The sequence below is a fragment of the Macaca nemestrina genome, chromosome 4, assembly GCF_043159975.1.
Source record: "Macaca nemestrina isolate mMacNem1 chromosome 4, mMacNem.hap1, whole genome shotgun sequence".
In the NCBI taxonomy this organism is placed as follows: Eukaryota; Metazoa; Chordata; class Mammalia; order Primates; family Cercopithecidae; genus Macaca; species Macaca nemestrina.
The window spans coordinates 93,945,666-93,961,788 of record NC_092128.1 but is presented as its reverse complement, the minus strand read 5'-3'; the positions used below and the strand labels follow the sequence as shown (position 1 = coordinate 93,961,788).

At 44.0% G+C, this 16,123-nt stretch overlaps 1 protein-coding gene across 2 annotated transcripts in view; it reads right to left on the bottom strand.

Annotated features, from left to right (window-relative positions):
- Positions 1-3,664: 3,664 nt before the first annotated feature.
- LOC105475690 (glycoprotein nmb) overlaps positions 3,665-16,123 on the bottom strand; it is a 29,199-nt gene continuing 16,740 nt past the window's right edge. The window contains exons 7-11 of one of the 2 annotated variants that reach the window (XM_011731158.2): positions 12,913-13,011; positions 11,542-11,644; positions 9,075-9,283; positions 5,122-5,215; positions 3,665-4,710 (exon numbers count right to left, since the gene is read on the bottom strand). In XM_011731158.2, coding sequence (XP_011729460.2) covers positions 4,551-4,710; positions 5,122-5,215; positions 9,075-9,283; positions 11,542-11,644; positions 12,913-13,011 — 665 coding nt within the window. In that variant the 3' untranslated portion in view covers positions 3,665-4,550. Of the gene's footprint in view, positions 4,722-5,121; positions 5,216-9,074; positions 9,284-11,541; positions 11,645-12,912; positions 13,012-16,123 lie in introns of both variants that reach the window. The other variant, XM_011731159.2, reaches the window with a different exon arrangement.

Below are 16,123 nucleotides of genomic sequence, written 5' to 3'. Positions count from 1 at the left end.
TCTGCAAGGGGTGATTCCTGGGAGATGAACTCTGATTTTTTTTTTTTTTTTTTTGAGACAGGGCCTCACTCTGTTACCCAGGCTGGAGTGCAATGGTGCACTGTAAGCTCACTGCAACCTCCTCCTGGATTCAAGTGATTCTCCTGTCTTAGCCTCCCGAATAGCTGGGGTGACAGGCACCTGCCACCACACTCGGCTAGTTTTTGTATTTTCAGTAGAGATAGGGTTTCACCATGTTGGCCAGGCTGGTCTCGAACTCCTGACCTCAGGTGATCCACCTGCCTTGGCCTCCTAAAGTTCTGGGATTACAAGCGTGAGCCATGGCGCCCAGCCTGAACTCCGATTTTTTTTTTTTTTTTTGAGACGGAGTCTCGCTCTGTCACCCAGGCTGAAGTGCAGTGGTGCAATCTCGGCTCACTGCAAACTCCACCTCCCGTGTTCACGCCATTCTCCTGCCTCAGCCTCCAGAATAGCTGGGACTACAGGCGCCCGCTACCTCGCCCGGCTAGTTTTTTGTATTTTTAGTGGAGACGGGGTTTCACCGTGTTAGCCAGGATGGTCTCCATCTCCTGACCTCGTGATCCGCCCGCCTCAGCCTCCCAAAGTGCTGGGATTACAGGCGTGATGAGCTACCGCGCCCGACCCTGAACTCTGATTTTTTAATGTAACTATTCCGACAGCTTTGGAACCATTCTTTAAAAAAACCTTAAAGGATTTTCCCCCACGAAAAGCCCCATCAGAATGTGGTCGCCATCACCCCTGGATGACAGTCTTCTCATCTGCCCTTACACCGTCACTTGGGTTTGAAGTTGCTATACATTCTGGATGTAATGAATGCATTGAACGTATTGCCCTCTAAACTATTAAACAATTGAAAATTCAATGAGGGCAACCAATGTTTATAAATGAGTCAGAAGTGTTTAAAATGCAGACATTTAGAAAAAGTCCCAAGAATAAGAAATTCCCAGAATAATTTATTACCTACACATTTCAATTTTCTTTGGAAGTTCTAACTCTCAACAAACATTAATCAAGTCATCCCACTATCTTTTAGGTTGTTTCCCCCGTTTCACAAATTGTGATTCAGCACAAGTTAAATGACTTGTTGCTGGGGTCATAGGGATAATATAAATCTAAATAATTCACTATTTCAGCCCTCTCTTCTGCCACTTGTTAGATTGAAACTGATGGAGGTTTGATGAGGATTTTGACCTGCTTCCTCGCCGAATGACTGTCTATTTGCTGCTCTCTGCTACCCCCTGTTGATAAGGGAAGGGAAGAACGGATATCAAGACTGAATTTCTCAAAGTTAGTTCCTTCCACCCAGTAGTAGCAGGATTATCTGGAAACTTGTTAGAAAGCCTTAAGGGGCCTCAGCCCAGAAAAGTGAATTCAAAGCTCTGGGTGTGGGCCCAGCAATGTGTGTGTTAACCAAACTTCAGGTGATTCTGCTGCAGTTTGAAATTACTTTTCTGCTTTAGGTACTTATGTCTTGGCCTCCCGATCATTATAAAGATGATACAGCCTCTCCACACTGCTTCCGTCCTCAGGCCTCACATGGAGTACATACCACGATGTCATAAGCAGGGTGCTCCCATGCCCACTCATTCGGGCAGATGGATGTGCCGCAGCCCTGTGAAGTAGCCAAGGAGGCATATATACCCACTTTACAGATGAGGAGACTGAGAAAGGAGAGGCTCAGGAAGGGGCAAACAACTTGCCCAGAGTTACTCAGACTTCACTGGCAGGACTGGATTCAAATAAAGTCTTCTGTCTTCATGTCCATGCCCAGAGCTTCGGTAGTCACTCCAAAGCAGGGTGGTTCTACATTCAGGGCCAGATAATTGTTTGTTTGTTTGTTTTTTTCTGAGATGGAGTCTCCTTCTGTCTCCCAGGGTGGAATGCAGTGGTGCTATCTCAGCTCACTGCAACCTCTGCCTCCTGTGTTCAAGCGATTCTCATGCCTTAGCCTCCTGAGTAGCTGGGATTACTGGCGCGCGCCACCACGCCTGGCTAATTTTTGTATTTTTAGTAGAGATGGGGTTTTTGCTGTGTTGACGAGGCTGTTCTCAAACTTCTAAGCTGCGGTGATCCACCTTCCTCGGCCTCCCAAAGTGCTGGGATTACAGGCAGGATCCACCGCACTCTCCATGGGCCAGATAATTCTTTGTTGTGGTGGTTGTCTTGTAGATTGTAGGATATTGGGCAACATTACTGGCCTCTAACCACGGGAGGCCACAGATGTCTCCAAACATTGCCAAATGTCCTCTAGGGGGCAAAATCACCCCTGGTTGAGAACCATGGCGCTATAGTCAACATGTAAATGGAGAGAAATCTCAATTCTTGTTCTGCAAATTTTACACTCTTTGGAAGCGATTTTAGAACAAATAGCTGTATTTTTTTGGCCTCTAGGTCATGCAGGAAATGAAGAACCTAGACTAAATGTTAATCCCCACAATACCTTTACCATTCCTTAAGAAAATTAACAATTCTATAATATTATCTGGTATCCAGTGTGTACTCAAGTTTCCCCAGTTGTCCCACGAATATCTTTCATGGCTGTTTTTTCCTCAAGCTAGGATCCAATGTAGATTCTCAAATTGCATTTGGTTGCTATGTCTATTTTGTCTCTATTAGTGTAAAACAGGCAAACTATGTCCCATGGGCCAAATCTGGCCCACCACCTGTTTTTGTAAATACATTTTTGCTGGAACACAGCCAGGCTCTTTTATTTACGTAATGTCTACGGTTGTTTTCACGCTACAATGAGAGAGTTGAGTAGTTGTGACTGAGACTGTATGGCCCATAAAGCCTAAGAGATTTAGTACCCAGCCCATTATGGAAAAAGTTTACTAAACTGTGACCTAGAATTCCACCCCCTGCCTTTATTTTTAATATGATACTGATTACTCAAAGAGTCCAGGACAATTGCTTATAGAAAATCTCTTATTTTAGATTGATCTGATTACATACATTTACACATTAAACTTTTATTTGAAGTTTCACATATGATGTGATTGTGTATATATATAGATATGTGAAAGATATATATATACACACACACACACACACATATATATCTTTTTTTTTTTTGAGACAGAATCTGACTCTGCTTCCTAGGCTGGAGTGCAGTGCCACCATCCTGGCTCACTGCAGCCTTGACCTCCTCAAGTGATCCTTCCACCTCAACCTCCTGAGCAGCTGGGACTACAAGCATGTACCATCAGGCCCTGCTAATTTTAATAATTTTTGTAGGGACGGGGTTTCATTATGTTGCCTAGGCTGGTCTCAAACTGCTGAGCTTAAGCAATCTGCCTGCCTCAGCCTCCCAAAGTGTGATTAAAAGCGTGAGCCACTGTGCTCAGCCCTATATATATACATGTATTTAGGTAAAAAATATTTATGAGATTATCAATGTTCTATGAGACATTGTTAAACAACTTTTTACTTGTCAAAAACTATAAATGAAATTGAGGCTGGGTACAGTGGCTCACTACTGTAATCCCAGTGCTTTGGGATGCTGAGGCAGGAGGATCCTTTGAGGCCAGGAGTCTGAGACCAGCTTGGACAATATAGGGAGACCCTCATCTATAAAAAAGAAACAACTGTAAGTGTAATTGAAAAGCAAATGATGAATCAGAAAAATAATTACAATACCAAAGTCTTGTCTCTTCCCACACTTTATTTTTCAGGAAGGAGAGAAAAAGAATGTCATGTCTAACAGATAGTAGATAGTTTTAGTTACAAACAGAGGTGAAATCCTTACTGATCAAGTTGCCATGAAAAACCAGGGACCTCATCCTTTGGAAAGTCATAATATATGATTTCAAATATGTGTACCGACTGTACAAAAATTTGGAAATATACACAAGAGTGTCACGCAGCATCATGCCTGGTATATAAAAAGCACTAACTAAATGTCCATGGAATAAATGAATAAATGAATATCATTCCTTAACTCAGCTGAGCAAAGCAAGTTGTCACCAAAATACTCCCACCCATCTATGAGAGTAGTATTTTTTCTGAGTCTAACAAGTGTGCACATCATACCAGAGGTTTGGGCCTGTTGTTGTTCCATCAGGAGCTCCTAAGTGTGTTTTGAAATGGGATTCAGTTAACTTGGAACATGATCTTAGAAACTGGACTACATCGGTTTTATGCATATAGTTACATGGAAAGCTGAAAGTATCCCTCCTCTTCTTGCAGTTAACCTGGGTTAGGCTCTAATCGATAGTAGCTTCTCTCCTTACTCTTGGGACACAGTGTTTCTATCCTACTAGTTACCTAAGACTTTATAAGTGAAACATAAAAAATAATGAAAGGAAGCCTTGCTAAGTTGCTTTTATCAGTTTCACAACATGACTGAAACTGCCTGCAGTATAATCCCTCTCCCCAACTCTAAAATGACATTTAACCTATAAAAAAATTCAACTTCCCCAAACCACAATATCTATTTTACAATAATCTTTAGGAAAAAATGGTTAATAGCCACTCTGGCACATCTCACATCAATGGCACTGAAAAGTGAGCTTCAGAAACAAGGTCGAAATTTAAGAAACTCCTTTAAATTCTTCGTTTTTGAGTAGCGGATCCTTTTCCTGGTTTCCCGGGAAGAACACGGCTTTTGCACGGTTGAGAAAGGCACTCAGACCTTTGCTTCCGACCACATTCGCAGGACTGTTTTCTATTGGTTTGTATTTCTTGTGTTTTCTGAAAACAATCTATTGGTTAGTTATTTTTAGAAGATCTTCAGTTGAAATATATTACTTTCTACAATCTTTTTCATGCCAGGTATAAAAGGATTCATTCCACTTAACATGTTTGCAAGACACTGGTATCTTATGAAAGTACATTTACTTACTCTTCTTCATGCAAGAAATGTGCCTGCTCACTATAATTTGAGATTATCATGTTAAAATTAAGCTGACATAATTTTGTAAAGTTACTGAGATCTGGTAGCATTTTTAGGATTAAAAACAAACCACAGCAAGATTAACAGGCCAGTTTGGCCCACACAAAATGTTTAAAAACAAAAAAGGGGAAAATGGCGCATTTACACAGGATATATTCACTTTTGACCATACACTATAGTGATATAAAGCATAGGAACCAAAAACTTACTTGTACACCAAGAGGGAGATCACAGTGACAAATATGGCCAAGCAGCCAACGGAGATCAGGGCAGTATTTGCCATCCTTAAAGAGGAGGCTGGGTCTTAAAACAGAAGCAAGAGCATATTAGTTATGTCTTCCACCTAGAGGACATGACGCTTATAATGCCATTAAATAAATGAGGAAGGGAGCTGTCACAGAAGATATATGGCTCCCTCTGGGCTTTCAGTAATCTTTTCTATTAAATAATACATAGTCTTTGGGTCAGCTTATCTTCTATTTACAGAATGAGTCAGCATGTCTGGAACACTGTGGTAAGGGCCCTGTGGAGAGATGTCACGTCCTGGAGACACCTGCTCAGGTCTTGGCTGATCCAGCAGCGTCACCATAGGGAGGGGCTCCCGTGTTCAGGTGGTCGTGCCTCCAGCTTCCTCTCTCACCACCTACCTTCCAGCTGTGCTAAAAATCCTGAAAGTTGGCCATACTCCCCTTGCTCTTTCAGACCTCCATGCCCCCTTACAGGAGTGTCCTCCCCCCGGCTCATGCCTGTAATACCAGCACTTGGGGAGGCAGAGGCGACATAGTGAGACCCCATCTCTACAAAAAATTAAAAAATTAGCCTGGCATGGTGGCGCATGCCTGTGGTGCCAGCTACTCAGGAGGCAGAAGTGGGAGGATTGCTTGAACCCGGGAGGTCGAGGCTGCAGCGAGCCATGATTGTCCTATTGCACTCCAGCCTGGGTGACAGAGCAAGACCCTGCTTAAAAAAAAAAAAAAAAAAATCACCACCTTTAAAGTTTTCCTTGTAACAGCTGTCACTGTGCACAGAAGCCGGGGCTGCTTTGTCTTGGTTTCTACTCTGTCCAGAACTGTATCTTCTGCCTAGAACTGTGCTGAGCATGGAGTAGATGCTCAAGGATATTTGTTGAAAGAATTACAGGTGCTTCATGAACATCCATTGAATTGATATATAAAAGTCACTTCAGCTAAAAGTCTATAGGTTTGCCTTTGAAGAATGATCTATTTCTGAAATTCTGCCTTTGAAACCCAAGCTATTAAGCTACAATCCCCACTGAATTAAAAACTTTCCTTCTGAGCTCTCATTTTCTCTTTCGCTCGCTCGCTCTCTCGCTCTCTCTCTCTCGTTCTTTCAGACGGGGTTTTGCCGTGCTGCCCAGGCTGGACTTCTGGGCTCAAGGGATCCTCCCACCCTAGCCTCCTGACTAGCTGGGACTACAGGAATGTGCCTGGCATTTTGAGCTTGCTTTATTTGGCTTTTGAAAATGACTCAGGTCCCACCTAAAGTTATCACTCACTACAAGAAGAATTAAAGGAAAGCAAATGTCTAAACATCTAATTCACAGAAGAGATCAGTGGTTTGCCAATGCAGAGGAAGCTTAATAGAATGAATTAAGACTCGAAAGGTAATTCTAACCAACCTTTGAGCTGTGGCAACACTGGAGGAATAACATCAGCAGCTTCTTTTTTTTTTTTTTTTTTTTTTTTTTTTTTTTTGAGACGGAGTAGCTGGGACTACAGGCGCCCGCCACCACGCCCGGCTAATTTTTTGTATTTTTAGTAGAGACGGGGTTTCACCGTGTTAGCCAGGATGGTCTTGATCTCCTGACCTCGTGATCCGCCCGTCTCGGCCTCCCAAAGTGCTGGGATTACAGGCTTGAGCCACCGCGCCCGGCCTACATCAGCAGCTTCTGATGGTGACTTTAAAGTCCATGGCCACTTGGATGCAGAGGTTTCAGTTCCTTTCTCCAGTCCCCACCCACCCCGGCTCCCCAACCAGGCCCTGATCCACCCCCCGCCCCCCAGGCAGAAAGCAGGGCACCCTTGCACTGTTGGTTTGCTTTTAAATCTGCACCTTGGATATGACCAACAACAAGCCCTCACACAAATAATTAGACGTATGATTATTTTCTTTTAATGGGATTAAAGCTCTTCTTTTAATGGGATTAAAACTGCCTTTTATATTATTATTTTATTTTTTATTTTTTTGACGGAGTCTCGCTCTGTCCCCCAAGCTGGAGTGCAGTGGCACGATCTCGGCTCACTGCAAGCTCCGCCTCCCGGGTTTACGCCATTCTCCTGCCTCAGCCTCCCGAGTAGCTGAGACTACAGGCGCCCGCCACCGCGCCCGGCTAATTTTTTTTGTATTTTTAGTAGAGACGGGGTTTCACCGTGGTCTCGATCTCCTGACCTTGTGATCTGCCCGCCTCGGCCTCCCAAAGTGCTGGGATTACAGGCATGAGCCACCGCGCCCGGCCTAAAACTGCCTTTTATATTATTAATGAGGAAATTTTGTTTTACATTTTTTTGTTATGTTTGGTTATTTGTTTGAGATGGAGTCTCAGTCTGTTGGCCAGGCTGGAGTGCAGTGTCTTCATCTCAGCTCACTGCAACCTCTGCCTCCTGGGTTCAAATGATTCTCCTACCTCAGCCTCCTGAGTAGCTGGGACTACAGGCGCCTGCCACCATGTCTGGCTAATTTTTGTATTTTTAGTAGAGATGGGGTCTCACTATGTTGGCCAGGCTGGTCTGGAACTCCTGACCTCAAGTGATCTGCCCACCTTGGCCTCCCAAAGTGCTGGGATTACAGGCGTGAGCCACCGCGCCCGACCAGAAACATATGTTTTTGTTTGTTTGTTTGTTTGTTTGTTTTTGTGGCTGGAAATATATGTTTAAGAACATATTACCTTATGAGATAGGCTTCAAGTTCAAAGTGAATGAGCTATTAGATTGTACCTGACAATACTCAAATTAAGGAGTGAAGTAAGTGCTTTAATGCAGGGGTCCCCCACCCCCAGATCGCGGGCCAGTACCTGTACGGGTCCTCAGCCTGTTAGCAACTGGGCCGCACAGCAGGAGGTGAGCAGCCAACGACTGAGCATTACCGCCCAAGCTCTGCCTCCTGTCAGCTCAGCGGCGGCATTATATTCTCATAGGAGTGCAAACCCTATCGTGAACTGCACATGCGAGACAGCTAGGTTGCGTGCTCCTTATGAGACTCTAACTAATGCCTGATGATCTGAGGTGGAACGGTTTCATCCCGAAGCCATCCCCCACCATCCCCGTTCCACGGAAAAACAGTCTTCCACAAAACAGGTCCCTGGTGTCAGAAAGGTTGGGGACTGCTGCTGCAATATCTACACAACTTAATCTTTCCCTTTCGTCCTACCACGTAGCACTTCTTCTAAGCCACAAGGAATATCTTACAACAAAGTTGATTATCTGTGACAGTTAGTGAGGGCCATTAGGGTAGAGCTCTAATTTGGAGGTTGGGGGAAGCTGGATGCCACCAGTAAATGCAAATTTCTAAATGAAATTCCTTTGTCTTCTTTGTTAACATTGTACCTTTCCAAGCATTCAGAGGGAAAAGAGTAGTTTTTCTGGTGAAGACGTGAGGAATAATAAGCTGGTTTGTTACCGTGTCCTGTAATGCTCAGTGGAGTTTGGGAAGGGAGAGAGAGGATGCATGGTAAGTTAGAAGGGACTGAGGAGAACAGCTTGTGTCTCATTTCTCTTCCAGGCTTCATATCTTTGCTCAGGTGGATTTTCATGAAAATGTGATATCAGCCTCTCCTTTGTTGTTGCTTCATTGGAGAACATTGCTATTTTTTGATATTGGCCTTTACACTTTCTCCTTGAAATACAAATCTATTCAAGTGTGCAGTGATCATATCCCATTGTTACTGGTCCATGATCACAGCTGATTTTTCTTCATCAAAAGGCTTTTCTTTGACCACTATTTCACCGGATGTCTCATCACTTCCCTAAGTAGATTTGCTGTTGGATTGTAATGCCAGTCCTCAGATCCTTATTAATAAGAGTTCAATGAATTTTATACTGAAATAAAATTAAACATTGACAACAAAGACCTAAATAGCTTCAGTATGGGATACCTACTTTACCTGCAGTAGGAAATGCTCATATGGCCATAAAACAGACCTCACCTCTGTCAGGAACAGAAATCAGGGTGCTCGTGAGAGCCAGGCTTGTATCATCCCCCAGGGTGAGGTTCACACAGTACGTCCCAGACCCACTGAAGGCTCGTCTCACAGTCAGCAGACACATCTCATCCACATCCACAGGGCTGCAGACTGCGTTCTGGGTGATCTCGCAGGTGGGGTCGGAAATGATGGTACAGACCTCCGTGGGAATGCTGCGACAGGGGAGGTGGGCGAGGGCACACAGGGCACAGAGAGGGGGAGAGAGGAAGGTCAGATCCATTTTACAAAGGGAAAGTCATTACATTTCTATGAAATTGAATTCCACCTCATTGTTACTCAAACTATAAGATGCCAAATTGTTAGTCTTATGATTTGCTCTTAAGCAAGCCCGTGTGCTGAGCTATGCCTTTCTCTGCATCCTCAGGAAAATGAGGCCCTGGGGTGGAGGAGAAAAAAAATGATCTCCCCAGGGGAAGGGGCTGATGGAAACCACGTGAAGCCCAGCTCACTCCTTTTACATTCCTTCTAAATCCCTAGAATGTTCGAAGATGCAGATAGCTTGGGTGTTAGGCAGACATATTATTAAATGCCATAGTTGGCCCTGCCTAGGTTCCTGTGGAAGTATAACAGCAACAGCAGCAGTTGTTGTTGCAGGACTTATTATGTGCTGGGCACTGAGTTTTATTTATTTATTTATCTTTCCTCAGAGACCTTTGTTCTGAGTGAGTTTTAGATATATGACATGATCTTGCTTATTCCTCTCAATAGCTTTTTTTTTTTTTTTTGAGACAGAGTTTTGCTCTTGTTGCCCAGGCTGGAGTGCAATGGCATGATCTCAGCTCACTGCAACCTCCGTCTCCCGGGTTCAAGAGATTCTCCTGCTTCAGCCTGCCGAGTAGCTGGGGTTACAGGCACCTACCACCACTCCTGGCTAATTTTTGTATTTTTAGTAGAGACGGAGTTTCACCATGTTGGCCAGACTGGTCTCGAACTCCTGACCTCAGGTGATCCACCACCTCGGCCTCCCAAAGTGCTGAAATTACAGGCGTGAGCCACCGCGCCCGGCCTCTCTCAATAGCTTTTTGAAGAAAGTAAATTACCCCAGTTTAACAGATGACAAACCATCTCAGGGAGAGAGATTAACGAGTCCAGGTCATACAAGCAGCCAGGGGTGGAGCTGGGACTTGAACAGAAAAGGTTTGACTCATCTGTCCTTGATGCTAGGCTACCTGCCATTGCTGTCCTGACCACTATCTCATGGCAGCCTTCTTGGATGGAGAGACCAGACTCTGATGCTGGGCTCATGGGGCGGGGTCTGGGATGGGGACAGTCCCTCTTCTCACCAGCCGGGCCTCTCGCAGCAGCTTTACTCCCTGGGTCAGCTTTCACTCTATTTTCTGCCACCCTTACCCTCATTCTGGTCCTCTCCCCAAGGTGGAGAGCTTCTCAACTCTTCTTTTCTACCAAATAAGGCCACATCTTCATACCACCTCATTCTCCTGATTAATTTATGTATTTACACACATATATATTTTAATCAAGTAATTTATATATTATATGCAAATGATTTGTTAATGTATATTTAGTTAGTCAATATAGCATTTATATATTCGTTCATTTATATTTACTTTATTACATATAGTCATGACCAAATCATAGGAAACCAAATTATATAATGCGTTGGAAAGAGCTTTGTAAATTCTTTTTTTTTTTTTTTTTTTGAGACGGAGTCTCACGCTGTTGCCCTGGCTGGAGTGCAGTGGCGCGATCTCGGCTCACTGCAAGCTCCGCCTCCCGGGTTCCCGCCATTCTCCTGCCTCAGCCTCCTGAGTAGCTGGGACTACAGGCGCCCGCCACCGCGCCCGGCTAATTTTTTGTATTTTTAGTAGAGACGGGGTTTCACTGTGGTCTCGATCTCCTGACCTTGTGATCCGCCCGCCTCGGCCTCCCAAAGTGCTGGGATTACAGGCTTGAGCCACCGCGCCCGGCCTGAGCTTTGTAAATTCTAAAGAGAGGATTATCAGGCGTTGCTATTAATGTTAGTGTAGGCAGCTTCCTGGAAGCTTAAGAGCTCTCCTGTGAGCTGCACTCTGTTGGCTACCAGCATTCCATTGGTAGGCAAGTTTTGTGACCACTGGGGGCCTCAGTTGCCTCATCTGTAAAATGGGGAGGCTCATAGGATTGTTGTGAGGATTCAATATGAGAACAGGTATAAGGTGTTAAGAATTCAGTTAAGTGTTCAAACAGTTATCATAATTATTATTCAGCTTAATTATTAAAGGTTTCTCAATTGCTCAACTGTAGCAAAACACGTGTGTGCTTGATAGCACCTCCTAGGGCCCTTCCTGTCTAAGGTTACCAGTAAATAGGAATTCAGATCAACTTAAAAGAGGTAACTGGTGGTCAATGCCTTTGTTCAGACTTGAGGTCCTCACTTGACCCATGTCTCTGTCGGAGATAATATACTCACCTTCCTTGGCAGGTCACAACAAAGTCTATTAGGGAGCTGTCAGGCCCTGGCACCAGCATCAGGACGTCTGTCGTCTGGATGATGTTAACCTCTAAGATTCCCTCTAACAAAATAACCCCCAGAGAAAAACACATCAAAATACAACAGAAATCAGACAAAGCCAAACAATCATTCTGGTATAGATTGAATGTTTGTGTCCCCCAGAAATTCATATGTTGAAACCCCCAAGGTGACAGCATTAGGAGCTGGGGCCTTTGGGAGGTGGTTAGGTCATGAGGGTGAAGCCTTCATGTGTGGGATTAATACCCTTATGGAAGTGACCCCAGAGAGCCCTTTTGCCTCTTCCACTACATGAGGACACAGCAAGAAGACTGCCATCTGCCATCTATGAACCAGGAAGTGGGCCCTCACCAGACATCGAATGTGCTGGACCTTGAACTCGGACTTCCCAGCCTCTAGGACTACGAGAAATAAATTCCTGCTGTTGGTTTATAAGCCACCCAGTCTATGGAATTGTGTTATAGAAGCCTGAATGGACTAAGGTACAGCTCTTAATACATCAGAAAGTGAAAAAAATTAAAAAAGGAAGACAGCCTTCTTGCCATACAGAAACATATCAGATCTGGCAATCTACCCCCGTAGCTTAGGATACATATCCATGCAGCATTTTCAGTCAAACTGAACTGTTTTTCAGTCCAACCTAGATTTTTGTTTCTAGAGCCTGTGTGTGCATCAGAAAGTAGCACTCCATCTTGGAAGGTGTTTCAGGAAAAGGTAATCCTGGGTAGACGCAGCCCCAGGCTCAGGCCTTGGCCAGCTTCTCAAGTGGCTTGGACTCAAGGGATACTGCTTGGGCTTCCACCTCCATCTTCACTCCCAGAATCGGTGAGCATAGGTTGGGCTTCAGTTCCCCTCGGTCTTCTCTGTTGTATGCCTTAGGGCTGTGCCCAAATGCACAGTCATGTGTGGTGGCCTGCTCTTTCCCCTTTTCACATACAAGTGTGACTTTGTGAAAATTAACTAGGGGAAGACAGGGGAAGTTGTGGGAACTCGATGCTAGCCTTCCTTTACCCTACGTACCCCATTCAGATGGCTGGGCTGCAGAGGTGGAATACAGGCCCAGGGCAGGCTCATTAGCATGTGGCCTTCACTGTAGGCTTGTTTCCACCAGGATGTGGAAGGAAGGCCAGGGATGCAGGTGGGAATCTAGAAATGAGTAGGGTCTTTGCTCTTGCATGTGTGGTGTCATCTTAGACAAGCAGAGGGGTGCCCTTACCACCTACCTCCACCCCTTCAGAGTTAGCAAAGAGAGCGGGTGACCCTAGGTGGAGTCTAGCATCCCTCCTCACCGGTCTTCATCTCCAGCCTTACCTACAATTGTGATGGTGGCCTGAAAGTGACCATATCTGTTAATCTGGCAGTTTTCATCAGGAATCTCACTCAGCCCCAGGGGGTTGTCACCAGCAGGTCCTGGGGTGTTTGAATAACAAGATTTTAGAGTAGTTGCTACGAATGTAAAAGATACACATGATATAATAAAAAATCAAAACATTTGCCATTTGCTTTTTAGAAAAATATCAAGAATGCTATACTATGAAATTGCTATAGAAATTTCAACTAAATGTGTCATAATTTACACAGATGTGAGAGCTATAAGGTATTATAATTGCTAAATTATGTAAGGAAGCATAATCTCACATTTTGTGTGAACACAAGAAGCAAATAAAAGGTTGAAACTGTATTAAAATGTGTGGTACAATGGTCATGAAGAAATAAACCTGGCCATAATAGATGAAGTTATATTTTAATTTTGGAAGCAGGTATTCTGGGCTCAAATCCAGTTTCCCTTGTTTTTAGCTGTTTGAGACCACAGGCACATCATTTAATCTTTTTGTCTCTATTCGCTCATCTGTAAAATAAGAACAATACTTGCTGTCCTCTGGGGGCTGAACTATGAAACTTAAATGACATAAAGTATATAAAACCTGCTGCTCATCACTGCTGCAGAGGGAGTACTTAATAAATCACAGTTTCTTTCTTCCAGTAATATGGGAAAAGATCATTCTTTCCCTGTTTGGATGTCTCACAGCTCCAAAGCTAAATTCTAAAAGTCTTACTGTGATGAGCAGAGATGTGAGGAAGGAAAGGAGGGAATATAAGACATTTTTGAAAAATAAGCCTTGAATATAATTAGAGCAAAGAATCTAATGCCCTATTAATTACAATTTAACAGGCTCTAATTAAGACCTCGCTGCTCCTTCAGCAAGATAAAAAGTCTAGAAAGAGGCCAGGTGTGGTGGCTCACGCCTGTAATCTCAGCACTTTGGGAGGCTGAAGTGGGCGGACCACAAGGTTAGGAGATTGAGACCATCCTGGCTAACGCAGTGAAACCCCGTCTCTACTAAAAATACAAAAAAATTAGCCGGGCATGGTGGTGGGCACGGTGGCGGGCACGGTGGCGGGCGCCTGTAGTCCCAGCTACTCTAGGGAGGCTGAGGCAGAATGGCGTGAACCCGGGAGGCGGAACTTGCAGTGAGCCAAGATTACGCCACTGAACTCCAGCCTGGGCCACAGAGTGAGACTCCATCTCAAAAAAAAAAGAAAGTCTAGAAAGAAAATAACGATACTGAAAATACAATCTTCTTCTTAATTTCAAAAGATATGTGAAGCGGACTCAGCCTTGGGGAAGGACGTCAAAGCCTCTTAAGAGCTGCATTTCTAACTGAGTGACATGCGAGTGAAGCCAGCTGGGAGATTTCTCCAGGGCATCTCAGAACCGTCAGCGGGTAAACATCCCTGTGATTTTCCTGTGCCCAGAGCAGGTTTCTCAGAGCAGTTCTCAGAACAGGTCCAGAAATGAATGCTGCATGGCACACATTTTGAGAAATGCTGCTCAGGTAAAGCCCAGAAAGGCCTGGACACTGTTAGACTGAATGCAGTGGTTTACCAGCAGGAAGGGCTGTGGCAGCCTCTTGGGAATGTCCCTTGAGTTTCACATTGGTCCTCTGGAAATGACAAAACAGTAATTCTGTCTGTCCTGAGATTCAAATGATCTACTCTATAGCAATAGGATTGTTTGTACAGGGCATTCGAGTTCAGTAGCTCTTCTCCAGAAAACCATACAATTTCTTATTTTGAAGTTCTTGACAGGCAGAATTTAGTTGTCAAGTTAGAGCACGGAATCATGACCCTGCCATATTTTAAAATGAAACTTCTCTTGCTCTGCATATACTTTAGTGCTAAAAATGAAATAAAACGTATTTTCTTAAAAAATGACCAAATAATAAAAGTCAATGATTCTACCTTAGATAGAATGCTTTTAAAATGCATATGGAGGCCGGGCATGGTGGCTCACACCTGTAATCCCAGCACTTTGGGGGGCTGAGGTAGGCGGATCACTTGAGGTCAGGAGTTCGAGACCAACCTGGGCAACATGGTGGAACCTAGTCTCCATTAAAAATAAAGAAATATTAGTTGGGCATGGTGGTTCGCATGCCTGTAGTCCTGCCTACTGGGGAGGCTGAAGCAGGAGAATTGCTTGAACCCAGAAGACAGAGGTTGCAGTGAGCCAAGATTGCACCACTGCACTCCAGCCTGGGCAACAGAGCAAGACTCCGTCTCAAAAAAAGTAAAAAAGCACATGGAGCTTTGCAAACATTGTGTCTATAAAGTCAAGGTATGATTCAAGGGCTAATGGAGAGAAACACACACCTTAAAACACAGAAGAGAAAGAAGGTCAGCTTCATCCTTAATTCAGTATTTATGTCCCTGTTGCCCAGAGAATGGTGTGAGAGCTCTTGATTCTCTGGGAAAGTTCTCTATGATATAATATTATTTTATATAAAGAGAGAGTGTTACAGTAATTAGCATCGGTCTTACAAAAGGTTTTTTTATTTTTTCAGATTTGTTCACAAGTCTGAAAAACGAGTAATAGCACTGTTAGCTAAGGGAAGAGAATTCTGTGACTTAAAAATAGCACACACACATCTGCCTTCGGATTTAAACCCATCTACCTGAGTCACCTCTTCGACTTGCTTCTGCCTCACTCCTGCATTTGCATTTAATTTCTGTTTTTGGCTGTGCATTATTATGAAGCCACTTACCAAAGCAGAGAGAACATATTTTTTTGGCCTAACAATAATATAATAGTCAGTCATCCAAGCCCTTTAACATGGCCCGTACAGCTGGAAATGCTACGTGGAAGAGACCCCTTTTAGAAACGTCCCTTCTCGCTCTCCCTAAGAGAGATGCTGGTTTAAGGCATTTTGGGGTTGATTATGATTGATCTAACATCTTTAGATAAAGCCAGGCAGCTTTCCTTTGCAATAAAACTTAACTAACTTGTAGGGGTTACTAGTTTATCCTATTTTATTTTATTTTTTTTGAGACACAGTTTCTATCTTGTCGCCCAGGCTGGAGTGCAATGGTGCGATCTCGATTCACTGCAACCTCCACCTCCCAGGTTCAAGCAATTCTTCTGCCTCAGCCTCCCAAGTAGCTGGGATTACAAACACTCTCCACCATGCTCAGCTAATTTTTATATTTTCAGTGGAGACGGGGTTTCACCATGTTGACCAGGCTG